The sequence below is a fragment of the Erinaceus europaeus genome, chromosome 14 (genome assembly GCF_950295315.1).
Source record: "Erinaceus europaeus chromosome 14, mEriEur2.1, whole genome shotgun sequence".
Classification (NCBI taxonomy): Eukaryota; Metazoa; Chordata; class Mammalia; order Eulipotyphla; family Erinaceidae; genus Erinaceus; species Erinaceus europaeus.
This window is the reverse complement of record NC_080175.1, coordinates 8459548-8479614: the sequence shown is the minus strand read 5'-3', so window position 1 is coordinate 8479614 and position 20067 is coordinate 8459548. Positions and strand designations below refer to the sequence as shown.

The window sequence follows — 20067 nt, the reverse complement described above, 5'->3', positions numbered from 1 at the left end:
CTCTTTCTGTGTGAATGGGAAAGCGGCCTGGGGGTCAGCTCACCTGACAGAGTACACAGGTTACCATGTGTGAGGACGCGGGTTCAAGCCTCTGTCCCCACCTGCAGTGGGAGGAAACTCTGAATGGTGGGGCAGTGATGTAGCTGTCTTTCCTTCTCTCTGTCTCTACTCCCGCCCCCAGTCAGTCATCCTTGTCTAGAAGAAAGAAAAGGCAGAAGGTGGTCACAAGGAGAGGGGGGTCATGTGGGCACCCATGGGAAATCCTGGTGAAGAAAGAAAGGGGGGTAAGTGGTGGCACACTAGGCTCAGTGCACACAGTGCAAAGCACAAAGACGAGCACAAGGATCCTGGTCCGAGCCCCCGACTCCCCACCTGCAGGGGGGTCGCTTCACAAGCAGTGAAGCAGGTCTGCAGGTGTCTGTCTTTCTCTATTCCTCTCTGTCTTTCCCTCCTCTCTCCGTTTCTCTGTCCTATCCAACAACGACAAGAACAAAAATAGCTGCCAGGAGCAGTGGGTTGTAATGCAGGCACTGAGCCCCAGTGATAAGCCTGGAGGCAAAAAAAAAAAAAAAAAGAAAGAAAGAGAGAAAGAAAGAAAGAAAAGAAAAGAAAAAGAAAGAGGGAAAGAGAGAAACCACAAAGGAAGGAAGGAAAAGGAAGACGGAAAGAGGGAAGGAGGGAGCAGAGAGAGAGAGAAAAGCATCCCGGAGCAGTGTGATACCATGCATGCATATGCTTGAGTGAATGATGGATGAAAGAATGAACGGAGAGGCAGAGCTTTAAGACTAGGCACCTGATTCCCTGGACTGAAGACCCCACCAGTGTGTCCTGGAGCTCCGCTTCCCCAGAGACCCGCCCTACTAGGGAAAGAGAGAGGCAGACTGGGAGTATGGACCGACCAGTCAACGCCCATGTTCAGCGGGGAAGCAATTACAGAAGCCAGACCTTCCGCCTTCTGCAACCCACAAAGACCCTGGGTCCATGCTCCCAGAGGGATAGAGAATGGGAAAGCTATCGGGGGAGGGGGTGGGTTATGGAGATTGGGCGGTGGGAATTGTGTGGAGTTGTACCCCTCCTACCCTGTGGTTTTGTTAATTAATCCTTTCTTAAATAAATAAATTTAAAAAAACTAGGCACCTGAGGAGTCAGGCGGTGGTGCAGTGGGTTAAGCGCACATGGCGCAAAGCGCAAGGACCGGCGTAAGGATCTGGTCGGAGCCCCTGGCTCTCCACCTGCAGGGGAGTCGCTTCACAGGCGGTGAAGCAGGTCTGCAGGTGTCTGTCTTTCTCTCCCCCTCTCCGTCTCCCCTCTCTCCATTTTTCTCTGTCCTATCCAACAACAACAATATCAATGACAACAACAATAATAACTACAACAACAATAAAACAACAAGGGCAACAAAAGGGAATAAATAAATATCCAAAAATTTAAAAAAAATGGAGTCAGGCAGTGGCACAGTGGGTTAAGCACAGGTGGCACAAAGCTCAAGGACCGGCGTAAGGATCCCGGTTTGAGCCCCCAGCTCCCCACCTGCAGGGGAGTCGCTTCACAGGCGGTGAAGCAGGTCTGCAGGTGACTATCTTTCTCTCCCCCTCTCTGTCTTCCCCTCCTCTCTCCATTTCTCTCTGTCCTATCCAACAACAACAATATCAATAATAACTACAACAATAACTACAAGGGAAACAAAAGGGAAAATAAATATTTTTTAAAAATTTTTTTAAAAAGACTAGGCACCTGACTTGGGTAGACAATATCAGGATAGGTTTCTCAAGCCTGAGGTAGCGGGAAGAGGACACTGTCATGGGATCATTACCACGGAGACCCCCACAAGGCTGGCACCTCAGACCTAGTTTCACATCCAGAACCAAAACGGGTTGATTCCACCCCAGGTGGGAAGATAAGGCAGCAGCCTCAGCCAGTAGAAGATTCGAGAACAGGCTGCAAACTCCAGCACCTGCACAGGCTCACTCGGTTGGCAGAGCAGACGCCGGGGAAGAGGGCATGTTAAGGGGGCCTTGGCAGGCTCAAGTGGGGTGGTGCCTGCACAGATGCCAAGCCCCCTGGGATTAGAGGCTACTATGGGGCCTCAAAGAGCCCCCCCATTCACCCATTCCCGCCTCCCACCCTGTGCAAACGGGGGTCAGAAAGGAGAAGCAAGAAGAGGATCATGGGGCCAGACAGTGGCACAGCTGGTTAAGTGCACTCATTACCATGTGCAACGACTCCAGGTTCAAGCCCCACTCCCCACCTGCAGGGGGAGCACTTCACGAGTGGTGAAGCAGGTCTGCAGGTGTGTCTCTCTGTCTTACTCTCTATCACATCCTCCTCTCTGAATTTCTCGCTGTCCACCCAGTAATAGAAGGAAAAAAATCACACTTCTGAAGGAAAGATAAACAGATGAACAAGTTCATTGGTTCATGACAAGCTGAACCAAGGTATTAAAAGCCAATCATGTGGAAAAGGGTCAGAAAAAAGAAAGAAACGGAGGAAGGAAGGAAGGAAGGAAGGAAGGAAAGAAAGAAGAAATGAGGGGGGTCGCGCAGTGAGTTATGCTCACATGGCGCAAAGCACAAGGACCGACATAAGGATCCTGGTTCGAGTCCCCGGCTCCCCACCTGCAGGGGAGTCGCTTCACAGGCGGTGAAGCAGGTCTGCAGGTGTCTGTCTTTCTCTCCCCCTCTCTGTCTTTCCCTCCTCTCTCCATTTCTCTCTGTCCTATACAACGATGACATCAATAACAACAATAATAACTAAAACAAAATAAGGGCAACAAAAGGGAATAAATAAATACTTAAAAAAGAAGATACATGTATTTTATTATTATTATTAATGAGAGATATGGAGAGAGATGCAGGAGCACCGCTCAGCTTCGGCTTATGGTGCTGCAGGAGACTGAACCTCCGACTTTCGAGTCTTGGGCATGAAAATCTTTTTGCATCACCATTATGCTAGCTCCTCTGCCCTCTGGGTTTTCTTTATTATTTTATTTACTGGCTAGAAGCAGAAAAACTGAGATGGAAGTGGGAGATAGAGAAGGAGACAGAGAGAGACTTGCAGCACTACTTCACCACATGGGAAGCTTCCCCCCTGCAGGTGGGGACTGGGGTCTTGAACCTGCGTTCTTCAACACTATAATATGTGTTCTTCACCACGAGTGCCACCGCCTGGCCCCTGAGGGTTTTCTTTAAAGAACTAAAGCCCTCTTTCCTTGTCCATGCCTGAATTCTATTTGTTTGTTTGTTTGTTTGTTTGTTTATGGGAGAGAGAGAGAGAGCCTGAGCATCACTTTGGCACAGGCCATGTGGGGGACCAAACTCAGGACTCATGCATTAGAGTCCAACGCTTTAACCACGATGCCACCTGCCAGGCCACCGTGTCTGTCCTCTTGTCCAAGCTTCGCAAGATGGTGGCTGGAAGCCCTGAGGCTGGCTCCCCAGGGCAGTTACCTGATGGGCAGCAACCTTGTAATCCTATACCAATTTGCTGAGGTTAGAAAGGAATCATGTATTTGCAGGGGGGGTGGGGAGGAACAAAATTCCCAGAAAATACAAAATCATGGCCAATGCAGGGATGAGGAAGGTGATTCTGCTTCAGTGCCTGCAGATGCCCTGACCCCCTGAACCTGAACCCTAACCCACATCTCCAGTATAACTCGGGCCTCCCAAGCATCAAGCCCTGCAGGGCCCAGGATGGGGGTGAGGTGAAGAGACCCACCTAGTTTCAGGTTGGAAACTGAGCCCCCCACATGGTAGCCTGGCACCCCTGCACCCCAGCACCCAGTTCCATGCAGCCGGATGCGGTCCCACCCTCGGGCCTGACATCTGCGTGTGGGAGGGGAGCTTCCTGTTTGCTTGTCTGGCTCTGAGGTTCCTGCTTCAAAGGAGAGCCGAGAAAGCAGGGGCTGGAGCACCCCAGGGCGGGTGGGAGGGGCTGAGGGGGTGGGGGGCAGGTCAGCAGAGGGGTATGTCCTGGTCCCTCAGTTTGCAGGAAGTTCCCAGCCAGAGAGGGAGGGAGAGAGAGGGAGAAGGAGAGGGAGGGAGAGGGAAAGGAGGAAGGAGGAAGGAGAAAGAAAGAGGGGAAGAGAGAGAGAGAGAGAGTGCATGCAGGCTCCCCCTAACAGTAGCCCAAGTATTTAGCAAGGTCAGGGCCGCTCCCTGCTGGGCAAGTGTGAAATGCCAACTCGGGGCTGTTAAGCCAGCCACCACATGGCACTGCCAAGTCACCACCAAGTCTCAGGGAGGCCGCTTGTTGCTAAGGAACCTTTACTGATCCCTGAACAACCAGAGCATCACTCTGGCATAGGCAATACTGGGACCTGAACCCAGGACCTCCTGAAGACGAACCCCATGTTCTATCCACTTAACCACCTGCTAGCCACTAGAGATGTTTTTTGACTACTGTAATGTGTTAGAGAGGGAATGGGAGGGGGGAGGAAGGGGGAGAGTGAAGGAGAGAGAAGGAGAGAGGGAAAGAGGGAGAAAAAAGAGAGAGAGGGAGAGAAAGAGAGAGGGACAGAAGGAGAGAGCAGAAGAGAGGGTGGGGGAGAGAGGGAGAGGGACTGAAGGAGAGAGAGGGAGAGGAGAGAGATAAGGAGAGGGAGGGATAGAGGGATAGAGAAAGAGGGAGAGATACGAGGGAGGGAGAGAGAGAGAAACAGAGACAGAGAGAGAAACAGAGAGAAAAGCAGATGAGTGCTCTGGCATATTGTGGTGCCCAGGATCAAACTAGGGGCCTCGTGTGTGCAAGTCCTGTGCTCTACCCACTGAGACACCTCCCCGTTGGGTCTTCAAGACTCTGAAAAAGGGAAAGGGACAAAGGAGAAGGGACAAGGCTCCTCCTTGTCCAGGGCTGAGCTGGCCTAAGACTCTGCAGGGGACAGTGTCATATTCCACTGGTACAGGGTCTCCTGGGCACTGACCCGGGGGCATCCAGCACAAGGCCTGCTGTGGGGGTGCTTGGTAAGGAAGCTTAGTGGGTAGTGAAGGCATGGAGAAACATCTCTGGGACTGGTGAAATAGCTCACTTGAGTAGTGCGCTGCTTTGCTATGTATCTGACCCAGGTTCAAGCCTGGCCCCCAGGGCATTGAAGGAAGCTTTGCTTTGGTGTTCTGTGGTGTCTCTCTCTCTCTCTCTCTCACTTTCTGCCTCTTCTGCCTCTCTGTACACACACACACACACACACACACACACACACACGGCCTTGGGGCTAGGGAGATAGCTTAGTGGTTCTGCATAAGACTTTCATGCCTGAGGCTCTGAGGTCCCAGGTTCAATTCCGAGCCCACCATAAGCCAGAGTCAAGCGGTGCTCTGGTCTCTCTTTCTCTCTAAAATAAATTTTTAAAAATAGCTACTCTCTTCCTTGATCCTGCTTTCTAGTCCTTTTTCCAAATATGACACCATCCCCCTAGACAATAACTTAGGTCACCTGGATATTAGATGCTAGGAACAGGCAAAAACTAGGGTTGTGGCCCCCCCGGAATAGACCTAAAATCGACCTACTAGCTTTTTCCAAAATGGAGACCCCAAATCTTCATCCTCAATATTTCAGCCTTGAGGTCCACGATTAGTCAACAATTTGCTCTTCTCTCATATCTTAACTCTTTTTCAGCCACTAGGTTCCAGATGCTACCATGATGCCAAGCTGACTTCCCTGGGCAGACGACCCCACCAATGTGTCTTGGAGCCCTGCTTCCCCAGAGCCTCGCTCCACTAGGGAAAGAGAGAGACAGGCTGGGAGTATGGATCCACCTGCCAACACCCATGTTCAGCGGGGAAGCAATTACAGAAGCCAGACCTTCCACCTTCTGCATCCCACAATGACCCTGGGTCCATACTCCCAGAGGGTTAAAAAATAGGAAAGCTGTCAGGGGTGGGGATGGGATACAGAGTTCTGGTGGTGGGAATTCTGTGGAATTATACCCCTCTTATCCTATGGACTTGTCACTGTTTCCATTTTATAAATAAATAAAAAAAAAAGATTTCCTTGGGAGCCAAGTGGTAGCACACTGGGTTAAGTGCACATGGCACAAAGTGCAAGGGCCGGCATGAGAATCCCAGTTCAAGCCCCCGGCTCCCCACCTCCAGGGGGGTCACTTTACGAGCGGTAAAGCATGTCTGCAGGTGTCTATCTTTCTCTCCTCCTGTCTGTCTTCTCCTCCTCTCTCAATTTCTTTGTCCTCTCCAACAACAACAACAACAACTACTACTACTACTATAACAAGGGCAACAAAATGGGAAAAATGGCCTCCAGGAGCAGTGGATTCGTAGTGCAGGCACCAAGCCCCAGTGATTACCCTGGAGGCAAAAAAAAAAAAAAAAAAAAAAAAAACTCATCTGGGCTGGGAGATGGTTACCCAATAGACTGAATGCCTAGTGTACATGAGACCCAGACCCTGGGTTTGAGCCTCAGTACCACATGGGAGCACCATAGCACCAGGAGGAACCCTGTGGATGGTGGAGCAGTGCTGTGGCCTCTCTCTCTCCCCCTCCCTCTCTCTCTCTCTCTTCCTCTCTCTCTCTCTCAATGAAAACACTGGGCCAGGGAGCCCACTCAGTAATGTTGTGAATCCACAGAGCCCTAGGTTTGTTCCCCAGCACCCTGGACAAAAAAATAGCAAAGGCCGGCGACATAGCTCACTCTGCTGCTCTGCCCCCACTGCACCTGAAGGAAGCTTCAATGCCACAGCACTGTCTCTCTCTCTATCTCTCTCTCAAGGGAAAAAGTCTGTCTAGAGCAGTGGAACCCCAGAGATGGCAAATAATAATAGTTTTAAAATAAATACATAATGTGAAACAAACAACTCTTCCAAGACAGGGGTCAAGGATGGTGTTCCTGTCACTAAGTGTCACCTCACTGTCCCAGGGCAGAGGGCCAGGCCTGGGGTCCAGTCCACAGCCCCCCACCCCCAGAACCAGCAGAGGCCAGACACATGAAGCAGGGCACAGGGTGTCTGTCTGCTGACCCGCATGGCACCTGAGAGCCCAGTGACGCCTGGGCCTGGGGACAGCTCACTCGGATTCCAGCCCTAGCATCACATGGGGACTCCAAAGATGGTGAAGCAGGGCTGTGGTGTCTCTCCCTCTCACTATCTCTGTCTCTTCTCTCCAAAATCAAGAATGAAGAGACTGACCTAGAGAGGCCTCAGCCCCAGAGATGCCGTTCCTCAGAGCCACGGAGGTTGAGGGTTCGACGACAGCATGAGCAGAACTGGCATCTCCTGAGGCTGCTCTGGGGTTAGGCTTTTCCTGAGTCCCCGTGGGCCACCCTCAGAGGGATACTAGTCAGACTGGACGGGGAGCACCCAGTGACCCCAGCCATCACCCGTCACCTCTCGAGACTCCTGTCCAACACCGTCTCACTCTGAGGTGCTGAGGGTTCAATACTGGGGGAGGACAGACAGCCCTTGGCAGGATGCAAGAGGCAGGTGGGTGTCAATGCAGGCCAGCTAGCTCCTCAGTCTCCACTGCTGACCACTAGGCTATACAGCCACTCACAGGGCAGAATGGCATGCAGCTGTTTAAAAATGAAGTCACAGCGTGCTGCTTTACCATACCCATTGCTGGGGTTCAAACCTGGCCCCCACTGCATTTGAGGAAGCTTCGATGCTAGTGTCTGTCTGTCCCTCCCTCCCTCTCTTTCCCTCTCCCCCCTTCCCCCCCCCCCCCCCGTGTAAAAAGTTAGCCCTGAGCAGAGGAGGACCTAATGGGGGTTGTACTGTTATATGAAAATGTTATACATGTACAAATTATTGTATTTTACTGTTGACTGTAAACCATTAATCCGCCAATAAAGAAGTAAGTCAGCCCTGACCAATGAAGCCCCAGTGATGCCAAAAACTAACAGTAGTACAAAATTAAGGGAGATACCCACAGAGCTAATGCACCCTACTTGCACACCTGAGGTCTCAGATTCAGTCCCCAGTATCCCCACGCTGCCTTTGTGACATCACAGCTGCTTTAAGAACTGGGCGTAGGGCGGGGGGGGGCGCAGCAGGAGCATGCTGGACATGCGTGGCTGAGGACACCGCACACTAATTCCATCATGACATATGGCAGAGCTGAGCGGTGCACTGGCCTCTCTGTCAAATATATGAATCTTGGAGGAGAAGGAGGAGGAGGAGGAGGACCAGGAGGAGGAGGAAGAGAAGGAGGAGGAGGATGGGGAGGAGAAGGAAGAGGAGGAGGAGGAGGATGGGAAGGAGGAGGAGGAGGAGAACTGGGTTTAACTTTTGATGAGATTCAGGGCAGACTATTCTCAAATGCATCACTTAGATACACTGATTGTTCGATGAAAGGGAGACAGTGTAAGAAAGAGAACTAGGGCATTACTCTGGCACATGTAAATCTGGGGATTGAGCATGGAACCTCATACTTGAGAGTGCAATGCTTTATGGATCCAGGCGGTGGCACACCCAGTTATGCACACATAGCACAACCCTAAGCACAGGACCTGCCCAAGGATTCTGGTTCAAGCCCCAGCTCCCTACCTGCAGGGAGTCTGGTTCACAAGCAGTGAAGCAGGTCTCTCCCTCTCCCTTTCCCACTCCCTCTCCCTGCCTCCCCCACATCTCTCAATTTCTCTCTTATCCAATAAAATGGAAAAAATGGCCACCAGGAGCAGCGGATTGGCAGTGCAGACACCGAGCCCCAATGATAACCCTGAAGGCAGAAAAAAAAAAGACCAATGCTTTATTCACTGTGTCACAATACTGTATCATTTTAAAAGTCCCTTAAGAAACAGCCAGTGTAAGGTGAGCTCTCTGGCTTTCCTCTGTCCCCCTGTCGAGACATAAATCTCCCGTGTGAAAGGCCAGCTCCCTGGAGCAGGAGGTGAACAGACAACCTGATCAGCAGAGATCAGATTGGGTCCAAGAAGGTTTCTAAACAAACCCTGCCAGTCCTCTGCTATCAGGCACCGGAGACTAAGTGTCTCTGTCTTGTCGCTCTATGGAGCTGTTGTCTCTCAGACCAAAAGGTGTCACAACCACTTGCTTTGGTCACGTCTCAGACCCTGTATCTACGAGGCCTCTCTGCGTATGCAATTAAATGTGTTTTCCCTACCCTGCTAATCTGCTTGTGTCCATTTAATTATTCCTGTTCGGGCCAAAGAACTCCGAAAGGGAAGAAGAGAAGAACTCTTCTCTCCTGCAGTCTCTAGATGAAAACTGGAGTCGGGCAGTGGTGCACCTGATTGAGCACACACATTACCATGCATGAGGACCTGAGTTCAAGTCCCTGCTCCCCACCTGAAGGAGGGAAGCTTCGCAAGTGGTGGAGCAGGTGTGCAGGTATCTCTCCTTCACTCTACTTCTTCCTCTCCCTCTCTGTTTTTGCATATGTCTAAAAGAAAGAGAGGAAGGAAGGAAGGAAGGAAGGAAGGAAGGAAGGAAGGATCGACGGGCCTACAGGAGTAGTGGATTTGTCATGCAGGTACTGAGCCCTAGTGATAACCCTGGTGGCAAAAAATAAAAAAGAAAGAGAAAAAAGAAAAGAAAAAAAAAAGAAACAGAAAATTGCTGAAAGAAATACCAAGCACAACCATTCCAAAGTAGAGTCCTAGAATGTGTTCTCTGCTCACACACCTGCAGGCCTCAGACTCCCCTGCTGGCCTCATGAGCAGAGGGGGAGCGTGAAGAGAGAAAGCCAAGTCTTCTGCCTCCAGACAGCATCACCACTCGGACGAGAGATGAAGGGGGACGTTCCCACCTGAGGTGCAGACTGCCTCCCCTGCTTCTAGATGATTCAGCACTCCTGCCACCCAGAAAGACCCACCAGAGGTGAGGGCATGCCAGGGCTGGGACCAGAACGCCAGGCAGAGTGAGACAGAGAAACAGAGGCAGAGAGCCCCTCCCAGCCAGAGTCCTGTGTGATGGGGGGGCCTGAGTGATCTGTCCATGTTGCCTTGGAACCCGTGAGACTCAAACCCAAAGTCCAGAGGCTGGATTCATCTAGGAGAGTGCACTCTCTGCTGTGCAGGAGGACCCAGGTTCCAGTACTCAGCTCCACATGGGAGCACCAAGCACAGCACCAGGGGAAGCTCCATGAATGTTGTGGTGTGTGTCTCTCCTCTCTCTCTGTCTCTTTTACCTGAGACTGAAAGGTAAGAAAAAGAATCCTCTAGGAGCAATGACATCATACAGGCATGAGGCCCCAGCAACAATAAAAAGATCTTAGATGAGAAAAAAAAAAAAGCCCTCAAAGTTCAAATGACACACTTTCTAGCTCAGACAAAGGCGTCTCCTTAATTGTACCTGTCGTCAGCAGGAAGAGAAGCCGGTTGAAAAGGGGAATTAAATGTCTTTCTGATACCAACCCCCTCTCCTATTAAAGACATTATTATTATTATTATTATTATTATTATTATTATCATTTATTTGTTTCCACCAGGGTTATCCTGGGCTTGATGCCCTTAGAAGTCACTATTTCCGGAGTCGGGCGGTAGCGCAGGGGGTTACACGCATGTGGCGCAAAGCGCAGGGACCGGCGTAAGGGTCCCGGTTCGAGCCCCCGGCTCCCCACCTGCAGGGGAGTCGCTTCACAGGCGGTGAAGCAGGTCTGCAGGTGTCTGTCTTTCTCTCCCCTCTCTCTGTCTTCCTCTCCTCTCTCCATTTCTCTCTGTCCTATCCAGCAACAACAACATCAATAATAGCAATGATAGTAACTACAACAAGAACAGAAAACAACAAGGGCAACAAAAGGGAAAATAAATAAATATTTAAAAAAAATTTTTAAAGAATCAGTAGCTTGAATAAAGTAGATTTTTTTAAAAAGTCACTATTTCTTTTTTCGTTCTTACTTTTATTTGACAGGACAGAGAGAAATTTGAGAGGGGAGGGGGAGACAGAGAGAAAGACGGACACCTGCAGACCTGCTTCGCCCCTCGTGAAGTCTCCCCCCTGCAGGTGGGGATCAGGGGACTGAGCCTGCATCCTTGCACCCTTGCCCACAGTAACGTACGTGCCAACCGGATGCACCGCCACTCGGCCCTAAACACCTTTTTTTTGTCCCCAGAGTTATCACCAGGGCCTGGTGCCAGCACTACAAATCCACAGCTCCAAGCAGCCATTTTCCCCTTTTCTTTCTATTTTATTTGATGTGACAGAGAAACAATTGAGAGGGGAGGGAGAGACAGAGAGACACCTGCAGACCTGCTTCACTGCTCTCAAAGCACCCTCCCCCACAGGTGGGGACTGCAGGGCTCTAAGCCCTAATCCTTAAGTATGATAATGCGTGCATTCAACTGGGGGTGCTACCACACACTCCCAGTTTTTTTTAATTTATGAGGAATTGGGTGGTAGCACATCGGGTTAAGCGCACATGGCACAAAGTGCATGGGCCGGCATAAGGATCCCGGTTAGAGCCCCCGGCTCCCCACCTGCAGGGGAGTCACTTCACAGGCGGTGAAGCAGATCTGCAGGTGTCTTATCTTTCTCTCCCCCTCTGTCTTCCCCTCATCTCTCCATTTCTCTCTGTCCTATCCAACGACGACGACATCAACAACAATAAAAACAGCAACAAGGGCAACAAAAGGGAAAATAAATAAATAAATATAAAATTTAAAAAAAAAATTATGAGAGGGAGTCAGGCGGTAGCACAGCGGGTTAAGCACAGGTGGCGTTAAGCACAAGGACCAGTGTAAGGATCCCGGTTCGAGGCCCTGGCTCCCCACCTGCAGGGGAATCGCTTCACAGGCGGTGAAGCAGATCTGCAGGTGTCTTATCTTTCTCTCCCCCTCTGTCTTCCCCTCATCTCTCCATTTCTCTCTGTCCTATCCAACGACGACGACATCAACAACAATAAAAACAGCAACAAGGGCAACAAAAGGGAAAATAAATAAATAAATATAAAATTTAAAAAAAAAATTATGAGAGGGAGTCAGGCGGTAGCACAGCGGGTTAAGCACAGGTGGCGTTAAGCACAAGGACCAGTGTAAGGATCCCGGTTCGAGGCCCTGGCTCCCCACCTGCAGGGGAATCGCTTCACAAGCGGTGAAACAGGACTGCAGTTGTCTGTCTTTCTCTCCCCTTCTTTGTCTTCCCCTCCTCTCTCCATTTCTCTCTGTCCTATCCAACAACAACGAGATCAACAACAACTACAACAATAAAACAACAAGGGCAACAAAAGGGAATAAATAAATAAATATTTTTTAAAAAATTATGAGACAGAGAGAGAATCACTCTGGCACCTGAATTCAGCACCCCATGCATGCAAGTCTGGTGCTATCACAGCACTCCTGGGTCGCCTAAGGACCATTTATCAGTTGTAAAAATAAACCTCACAGATTTCAGACTCTTTAATATCCCACCCCCACAGAAGGCCCCAGCACCACCCACCATAAGCCAGAGCTGAACTTGTCTCTTTCTGCATTCTCTCTTATTAAAACAAAAACAAATAAAATAAATTAAAACAACAACAACAATCCCCAGTAGCACACGTACCAGAGTGACGTCTGGTTCTTTCTCTCGCCTATCCCTCTCATTAATAAATAAATAAAATATTAAATAAATAAATAAATAGGACTTTTCACTTCTTGCTCTGGAGAATCACAAAGAATTTCTGTGGCAGGGGCCAGGTGATAGCAGAGTGGGTTAAGCACATGTGGTGCAAAGCGAAAGGACTGGTGATAAGGATCCTGGTTCGAGCCCCCGGCTCCCCACCTGCAGGGAAGTCGCTTCACAGTCGGTGAAGCAGATCTGCAGGTGTCTGTCTTTCTCTCTCCCTCTCTGTCTTCCCCTCCTCTCTCCACTTCTCTCTGTCCTATACAACATCGAAGGAACGACATCAACAAGGCTACAACAACAAGGGCAACAAAAGGGGGGGGAAATGGCCTCCAGGAGCAGTGGATTCATGGTGCAGGCACTGAGCCCAGCAATAACCCTGGAGGCAAAAAAAAAAAAAAGAATTTCTGTGGCTACTACCTAGGGCCACTGTGCTCTGTGAAGGATGTGGCTCGGCTCACTTACAGCTCGTTGACGTCTTTTTCATTTATTTTCCCTCCAAACATCAGAGGTTGAGGGTTTCCTTTGGGGGGAGAAAGCACCTCCACTCTGCCTTCCCCAGCACAGACACACACACACACACACACACACACACAGAGAGAGAGAGAGAGAGAGAGAGAGAGAGAGAGAAAGAGAGAGAGAGGCAGCTGCAGCCCTGCTTCACTGCTCAAGAAGCTTTCCCCTTGCAGGCGGGAGGCTGGGGCCTTGAATCCAGTTCCTTATGCGTGGTAGCGTGTTCACTCAGCTGTGTTCACCACCACCAGGAACCCTGGGCAGATTTCAAAGTAATATTGGAACTGGAAAACTGGGAAAAGAAAGAGAGAAATAAGACGAGAGAGAGAGCAGATTTCAAAGTAATATTGGAACTGGAAAACTGGAAAAAGAAAGAGAGAAATAAGACAGAGAGAGAGAGCAGATTTCAAAGTAATATTGGAACTGGAAAACTGGAAAAAGAAAGAGAGAAATAAGACAGAGAGAGAGAGCAATGGGGCGGGCGGGGAAGGAAGGAAGGTAGATAAGAAAGAAGTGAGGAAAGGAAGAAAGGGGGGCTGGGCGGTGGCACATTGGGTTGAGTGCACATAGTACAAAACGCAAGAATCCCGGTTCGAGCCCCTGACTCCCTACCAGCGGGGGGGGGGGGGGGTATTCCGCTTCACAAGCAGTGAAGCAGGTCTGCAAGTCACTCTCTCTCTCTCTCCCTCCCTCTCTCTCTCTCTCTCTCTCTCTCCCCCTCTCTCCCTCTCTCTCTCTCTTTTTTTTTTTGTTCCCTCCAGGGTTATTGCAGGGGCTCAGTACCTGCACTATGAATCCACTGCTCCTGGAGGCCACTTTTCCCATTCTGTTGGCCTTGTTGTTACCTTTGTTGTTGTCGTTATTATTGTTGTTATCATTGCTGTTGTTGTTGTTGGATAGGACAGAGAGAAATCGAGAGAGGAGGAGAGAGAGAAGGGGAGAGAAAGACAGATACCTGTAGACCTGTTTTACCACCTGTGAAAGGACACACCTCACCACAGGTGGGGAGCTGGTGGCTCCAACCAGGATCCTTATGCCGGTCGTTGCGCTTTGCACCAAGTATGCTTAACCCGCTGTGCTACCTCCTGACTCCTTTGCTCTCTCTTTTTTTTTTGAGAGGGAGAATGCAGAGAGGCAGAAAATGAGACACAGCCCCCAAGTTTTCTTCAGTGTGCTGGGAGCAGGGTTCCCCAGTGTGTCTCCTCCTGTCTATCTGAAAATTAATAATAATAATAACAATAATAATGGCTCAGAGTGGTGAGGCCCTGGCAGTAATAGGGGGGAATGAAGGGGGTGGGGAACTGATGCATGGTGGTGGTGGTGCATGTGGTTAAGTGCACACATTAAAATGTGCAAGGACCCAAAATCAAGCCCCTGGTCCCCACCTGCAGGCAGAAAACTTGACATGTGGTGAAGTAGAGCTGCAGGTGTCTGTCTGTCTCCCTCCTCAATTTCTCTCTGTCTCTGTCCAATAATAAATAAATAAGTAAACAAATGTTTCATTGGAATATTTGTTAAACACTGTTCACCACACACACTGTCCAAGCATAATAAGCTCCGCTTCCCACTCTGGGGCCATTAGGTCTCTATCTGGGTCCCTGGCCTTCAGAGCAGGGCTGCAGGGGTGCTGGGGTACGGGAGGCCCCTTCTCTGGGGTCTCGTGTGCAATCTCATTCCTTGTCTCCCCCTAGCCTATCAGTGAGCACCCCTCTCCTCACTCAGCAACACTCCGAGTGATCTGCCCTGAATGGAACCTGCCAGAACCGAGTGTAACCCCCAAAGTACAGGACCGAAGGAGGACTGGGGTTGAAGCAGTACCCTGGAATAAGATGTGGGGGCCCTGGGTGATTGACGCTGATGACCTAGTGCATCCTCTGAGCCCCTCACCCCGGGTCCTGCTGCGTGGTCCACCCCTCCTCTGATGAAGGGCAGAGGGCACCTGGGAGATTCCTGGTGGGGGTGCTGAATGTATGGAAGACAGCCCCTGTTCCTGACAGCTCAGGAGGAGGGAGCCAGGCAGTGCTGCTGAGCGGAGCCAAAGCCAAGGCTGCAGAGGCTTTTTAAATCACCTGAGTGCCAGGGAGACAGCACAGCAGTTCACACAACAGATTTCCCTGTCTGAGGCTCTGAGGTCCCAGGCTGAAGCCTTGGCACCACTAGAAGTCAGAGCTGAGCAGTGCTCTGGTTTGACCCTGGGTCCATGCTCCCAGAGGGATAGAGAATGGGAAAGCTATCAGGGGAGGGGGTGGGATATGGAGATCGGGTGGTGGGAATTGTGTGGAGTTGTACCCCTCCTATCCTATGGTTTTGTTAATGGCTCCTTTCTTAAATAAAAAAAATATATAAATAATAATAAATTTTTTTAAAAAGGCCAACAGCTGGGGGGAAAGCTCAATTGGCAGACCATCGTACCTTCAGGCCTAAGGTTCCTAGATCACTGCCAAAGGCTGCACATGACAGTGCAGTGTTCTGGGGTGTCTCTCTCCCTCTCTCTCTCATGACAGTGCAGTGTTCTGGGGTCTCTCTCTCTCTCTCTTTCATAGAAGTTGATAGATATAGACACCCATTCAAGTTGAGATAAGAAATTGTACCCATGTGTCAACAATGGTGCTGGGAACCATTCATCCCCCAGTAAAATGATTTTGAAAAATAAACAGACCCGGAGACAGCTCAGTAGCTAAGGTGCAGGCCTTATCTGCATAAGGCCCTGAGTTTTATCGCTGGCACCACACCTGAGCAATGTGAATAGCACAATTCAAGGAAACTGCACAATGGTGGAGCAGTGCTTTGGTGTCTCTCCTTCCTCCTCCCTCTCCCTCTCCCTCTCCCTCTCTCTAACGTTACAGAGTCCCAGCTGGGAGGGGGAATGGCAGAAGTGAGGACAAAGGTTCCATCCCTGCCACCACCACATAGGCTGGCACCAGGCTCTGGCTCTCCTCTTGCTCTAACTCTTTCATAAAAAAAATTAGATAAACCAGGGGCTGGGTGGTGGTACACCTAGTTGAGTGCACAGCACGAGGTGCAAGTACCCAAATTTAAGCCTCTAAGTCCCCACCTGCAGGAAAGAGGCTTCATGAGCAGGGAAGCAGCTCTACAGGTGTCTTTCTCCCTCTTTATCTCCTTCTCCCCCTCTCAATTTCTCTCTTCCTCTATCCAATAAATATTTCTTAAAAATATATAAGTGGGGGGGGGGTTGGGCGGTAACGCAGCGGGTTAAGAGCATGCGGCGCAAAGTGCAAGGACCGGCATAAGGATCCTGGTTTGAGCCCCCGGCTCCCCACCTGCAGGGGAGTCGCTTCATAGGCGGTGCAGCAGGTCTGCAGGTGTCTGTCTTTCTCTCCCCTCTCTCTCTGTCTTCCCCTCCTTCCTCCATTTCTCTCTGTCCTATCCAACAATGACGGCATCAATAACAAAATAATAATAACTACAATAACAATTAAAAAAAAACAAGGGCAACAAAAGGGGAAATAAATAAATAAGTATAAATACACACACACACACACACACACACACACACACACACACACACACACACACATCTGGGGCCAGGTAGTGGTGCACCTGATTAGGTGCTCACATTACAGTGCACAAGGACCCAGGTTCAAGCCCTTGGTCCCCAACTGCAGAGGGAAAGCTTCACAAGTGGTGAAGCAGGGCTGCAGGGGTCTCTCTGTCTTTTTCTTCTTTATGCCCCCGTCTCCTCTCAATCTCTCTGTCTCTATTCAAATATATGTGTATATATATACATATAAATGTCACTTAAAGTATAAAGTGGAGAACCCAGCTCATCCAGGAGCATGTATGCTCGCCAAGTTCAAGCTCCTCACTGCATCGCACAGAGGGAACTTTCAGAAGCAAGGGGGTGATGTGTGGTGTCTTTCTGTGTTTCTCCCCCTTTGTCTCTCACCCTCTGTCTGGAAAAAAGAAAACAAAAACTTAGCTGAGAGTGACGGAATTACACCTGCACAAAGCACCAGTGGAGCCCTGGTGGCAAAAGGAAGGAAGGAGGGAAGGAAGGAAGGAAGGAAGGAAGGAAGGAAGGAAGGAAGGGCAAGTAAATAAACAAACAAATAAGTGAATAAAATATGAATCAGGAAGGTGGTTCAGAGGAATGTAGCTCACACAAGTGCCCTGGGCACGTTTCTCAGCACCTTGTTAATAAATAAATAAATAAGCAACCCAGAAGGGGGAACAGCAACTAGACTGATGGACTTCAAAGCATGAGGTCCCAAGTTCAATCCCCAGCATAGTGTATGTCAGGGTGATGCTCTGGTTTTTTCTCTTGCTCCTTCTCTTCCTCATTTGATTGATTGATTGATTGATTGATTGACTGATTGATTAAAACATATAAAGCTCTTCTTCGACCTACAAAACTCTACCTATGTGGAGCTGACAGAGAAATCACAAAATTAAGATGAATGGGGTACCCCAGCGGATCGAGAGGCCATAAGGAAGGTGGACTTCAGCACGTCACCTCAGCAGCCCAGTACTGGGATCCCTACAACTAGAGTTTAGAGAGAGAGCAAATGCCTCCCCAGAGACTGGCCAGGGCTCCCCACTCTTGTCTGAACCAGCAAAAACCCCTCCCTTCTGCCTGTCTTTTTCCCCACCACCCCCTTTAAATATTTTATTGATTGATAAATCGATTGAGTGGGTAGAGACAGAGAAATTGAGAGGGAAGGGAGAAATAAAGAGGTAGAGAAAGCATAAAGGTTCGGTAAAGGGAGTCGGGCAGCAGCGCAGTGGGTTAAGCGCACATGGCACAAAGCGCAAGGACCAGAAGAAGGATCCCAATTCGAGCCCCTGGCTCCCCACCTATAGGGGAGTCATTTCACAGGCAGTGAAGCAGGTCTGCAGGTGTCTTTCTCTCCCCCTCTCTGTCTTCCCCTTTCTCCATTTCTCTCTGCCCTATCCAATGACATCAATAGCAACAACAATAATAACTATAATAACCAAGAGCCAAGAAGCAAAGTCAGTTCCCAGCCTAGGTGCAGGAGGGAGCCAGCTACCTGGTCCTGGAGTTTCTGGAACATCAGCGGGTGTGGTTCTTCCAGAATCTTCTCACTGAGCCGGGACTGCCCCTCCACATTGACCTGCGACGAGGCCTTGCTGGACAGATAGGTCATGTAGATCTCCTTCGCCTTCTCCTGCATCTGCAGAGACACAAAGACACTGGCAGGCTGGCTCGCCCAGGAGAGAGCACACCTGACTCTGTGTGAGGCCCTGAGTGTGAGTGCAGGCACCACATGGGAGCACCACACATGAACTCAGCAAGAGCACTGCTGTGGTGTCCCTCCACTGCCTCCCTATACATCTCCCTCCCCTTCTCCATCTCTTTGCCTCTCTGTGTATGTATCTCTATCTCTCCCTTTCTCTTTCCAGAGAGATACAGAGAGGAATTGAGAGGGAAGGAGGAGACAGAGAGTGAGAGACACCTGCAACACTGCTTCACCATTTGTGAAGCTTCTTCCCCACAGGTGGGGACTGGAGGCTTGAACCCAAGACCTGGCGTTCTGTAATGTGTATCCTCAACTAGGCACACTACCAGCCAGTCCCTCTGTCTCTCTCTCTTTCTTCTCTCCTTCAAGAAATAATGAATAGAAAGTGGCACCTGGCAGGTCAAGCAGTATGACACATGCACACGGGTCCAGGTTCATTTCCTGACATTGTATTTAAAAAAAGAAGAGGAAAGAAAAAAGGAAGGAAGGAAGGAAGGAAGGAAGGAAGGAAGGAAGGAAGGAAGGAAGGACAAATGGACTAGGCAGTGGTGCACCTGGTTGAGCACACATCTTATAATGTGCAAGGAAATAGGTTCAAGCCCCAGACACACACACCCTTACAGGGTGGCAACTTCACGAGCAGTAAAGCAGGGCTGCAGGTGTCTCTCTGTCTTGCTCCCCATCTCATCCTTCCCTCTCAATCTCTCTCTGGCTCTGTCCAGTAAATAATAAATGATAAATAAATAAATAAATAAATGAAATGAAATGAGTACTTTAAAAAAGAAAAAGGAATGAAAGACCACAAAGCCACGAATATCATCCTTTGGTTCAATATCATTCATGATGACTTTGAAGAGGAAAAATTAAAAAATCATCAGTTCCCAGCCGGGGCAACCTCCAGGAGCGTGCAAACTCTCCCCGTGTCCAGGGAGTTCTTTCCTGAGGCTCCAGTCCCCCCATCACCTGTGGGCAGACTGACGGGGGGAGGTATGATTTGTCCCTCTGGCGCCCCGATACACCCCAATGTGCCAGGAGAGGCCAAGGCTCCCCACACCCTGAACTGGAATAAGCAGGTGAAAAGTGAATAACTGGACAGATGGACAAATGAATACAAACGGCTTAGACGCTTGGTGATGTTTCGTGACCTAAAATACACTGTAACAACTTCACACTTGTTTGTGTTCCTTCCACTGAGGTAAGCTGGTTTTGTTACCTGTCATTTCAGTGAGAGTAACAGTTGCCAGGAACGTGTGAAAGATATTCCTGAAGGCTGTCCTGCTACAGCCTAGGGGAGCCCTGAAAGCATCGTGCTGACGGGAGCAACCCAAAAGCCAGGGCCACGTAGTCCACCTCTCTGTACATCTGGAATATCCCAGCAAGACAAACCCACTGAGACAGGACGATGAGTGGTCTCCCAGGGCTGGAGGAGTCGGGTGCAGGCTAAGGGCTTTCCTCTGAGAGTAACACAAAGGTTTTGGAACTGGAGAGTGGTGATGGCTGTGCGATGTCATGATGGTGCCACTGAACCAGACACCCATCACGGGGAGCTGAGAGGTTGTATCCATGAGTCAACAACTGTACTATAAACCACTAAACCACCCCCTCTGCCCAATAATTGTTTTTCAAGTAATAAAGTAGGGATTGGGTGGTAGCTCACCGGGGTCAGTATACACTTCACCACGTGCAAGAATCCAGGATCGAGCCTGTGCTCCCCACCCGCAGTGGGGGGAAGCTTGAGTGGCAAAGCAGGTCTGCAGGTGTCTTTGTTTCTCCCTCTCTATCTCCGGCTCCCCTCTCAATTTCTCTCTGTCATATCTAATAAAAAATAAAGAAAAA

At 49.8% G+C, this 20067-nt stretch overlaps 1 protein-coding gene across 2 annotated transcripts in view; it reads right to left on the bottom strand.

Moving 5' to 3' along the window:
* Positions 1-20067, bottom strand: part of RGS10 (regulator of G protein signaling 10) — a 73295-nt gene that overhangs the window by 13533 nt on the left and 39695 nt on the right. For both annotated transcript variants that reach the window (XM_007534693.3, XM_060171202.1), the window contains exon 4: positions 18022-18165. In XM_007534693.3, the coding sequence (XP_007534755.2) occupies positions 18022-18165 (144 nt within the window). The remainder of the gene's footprint in view (positions 1-18021; positions 18166-20067) is intronic.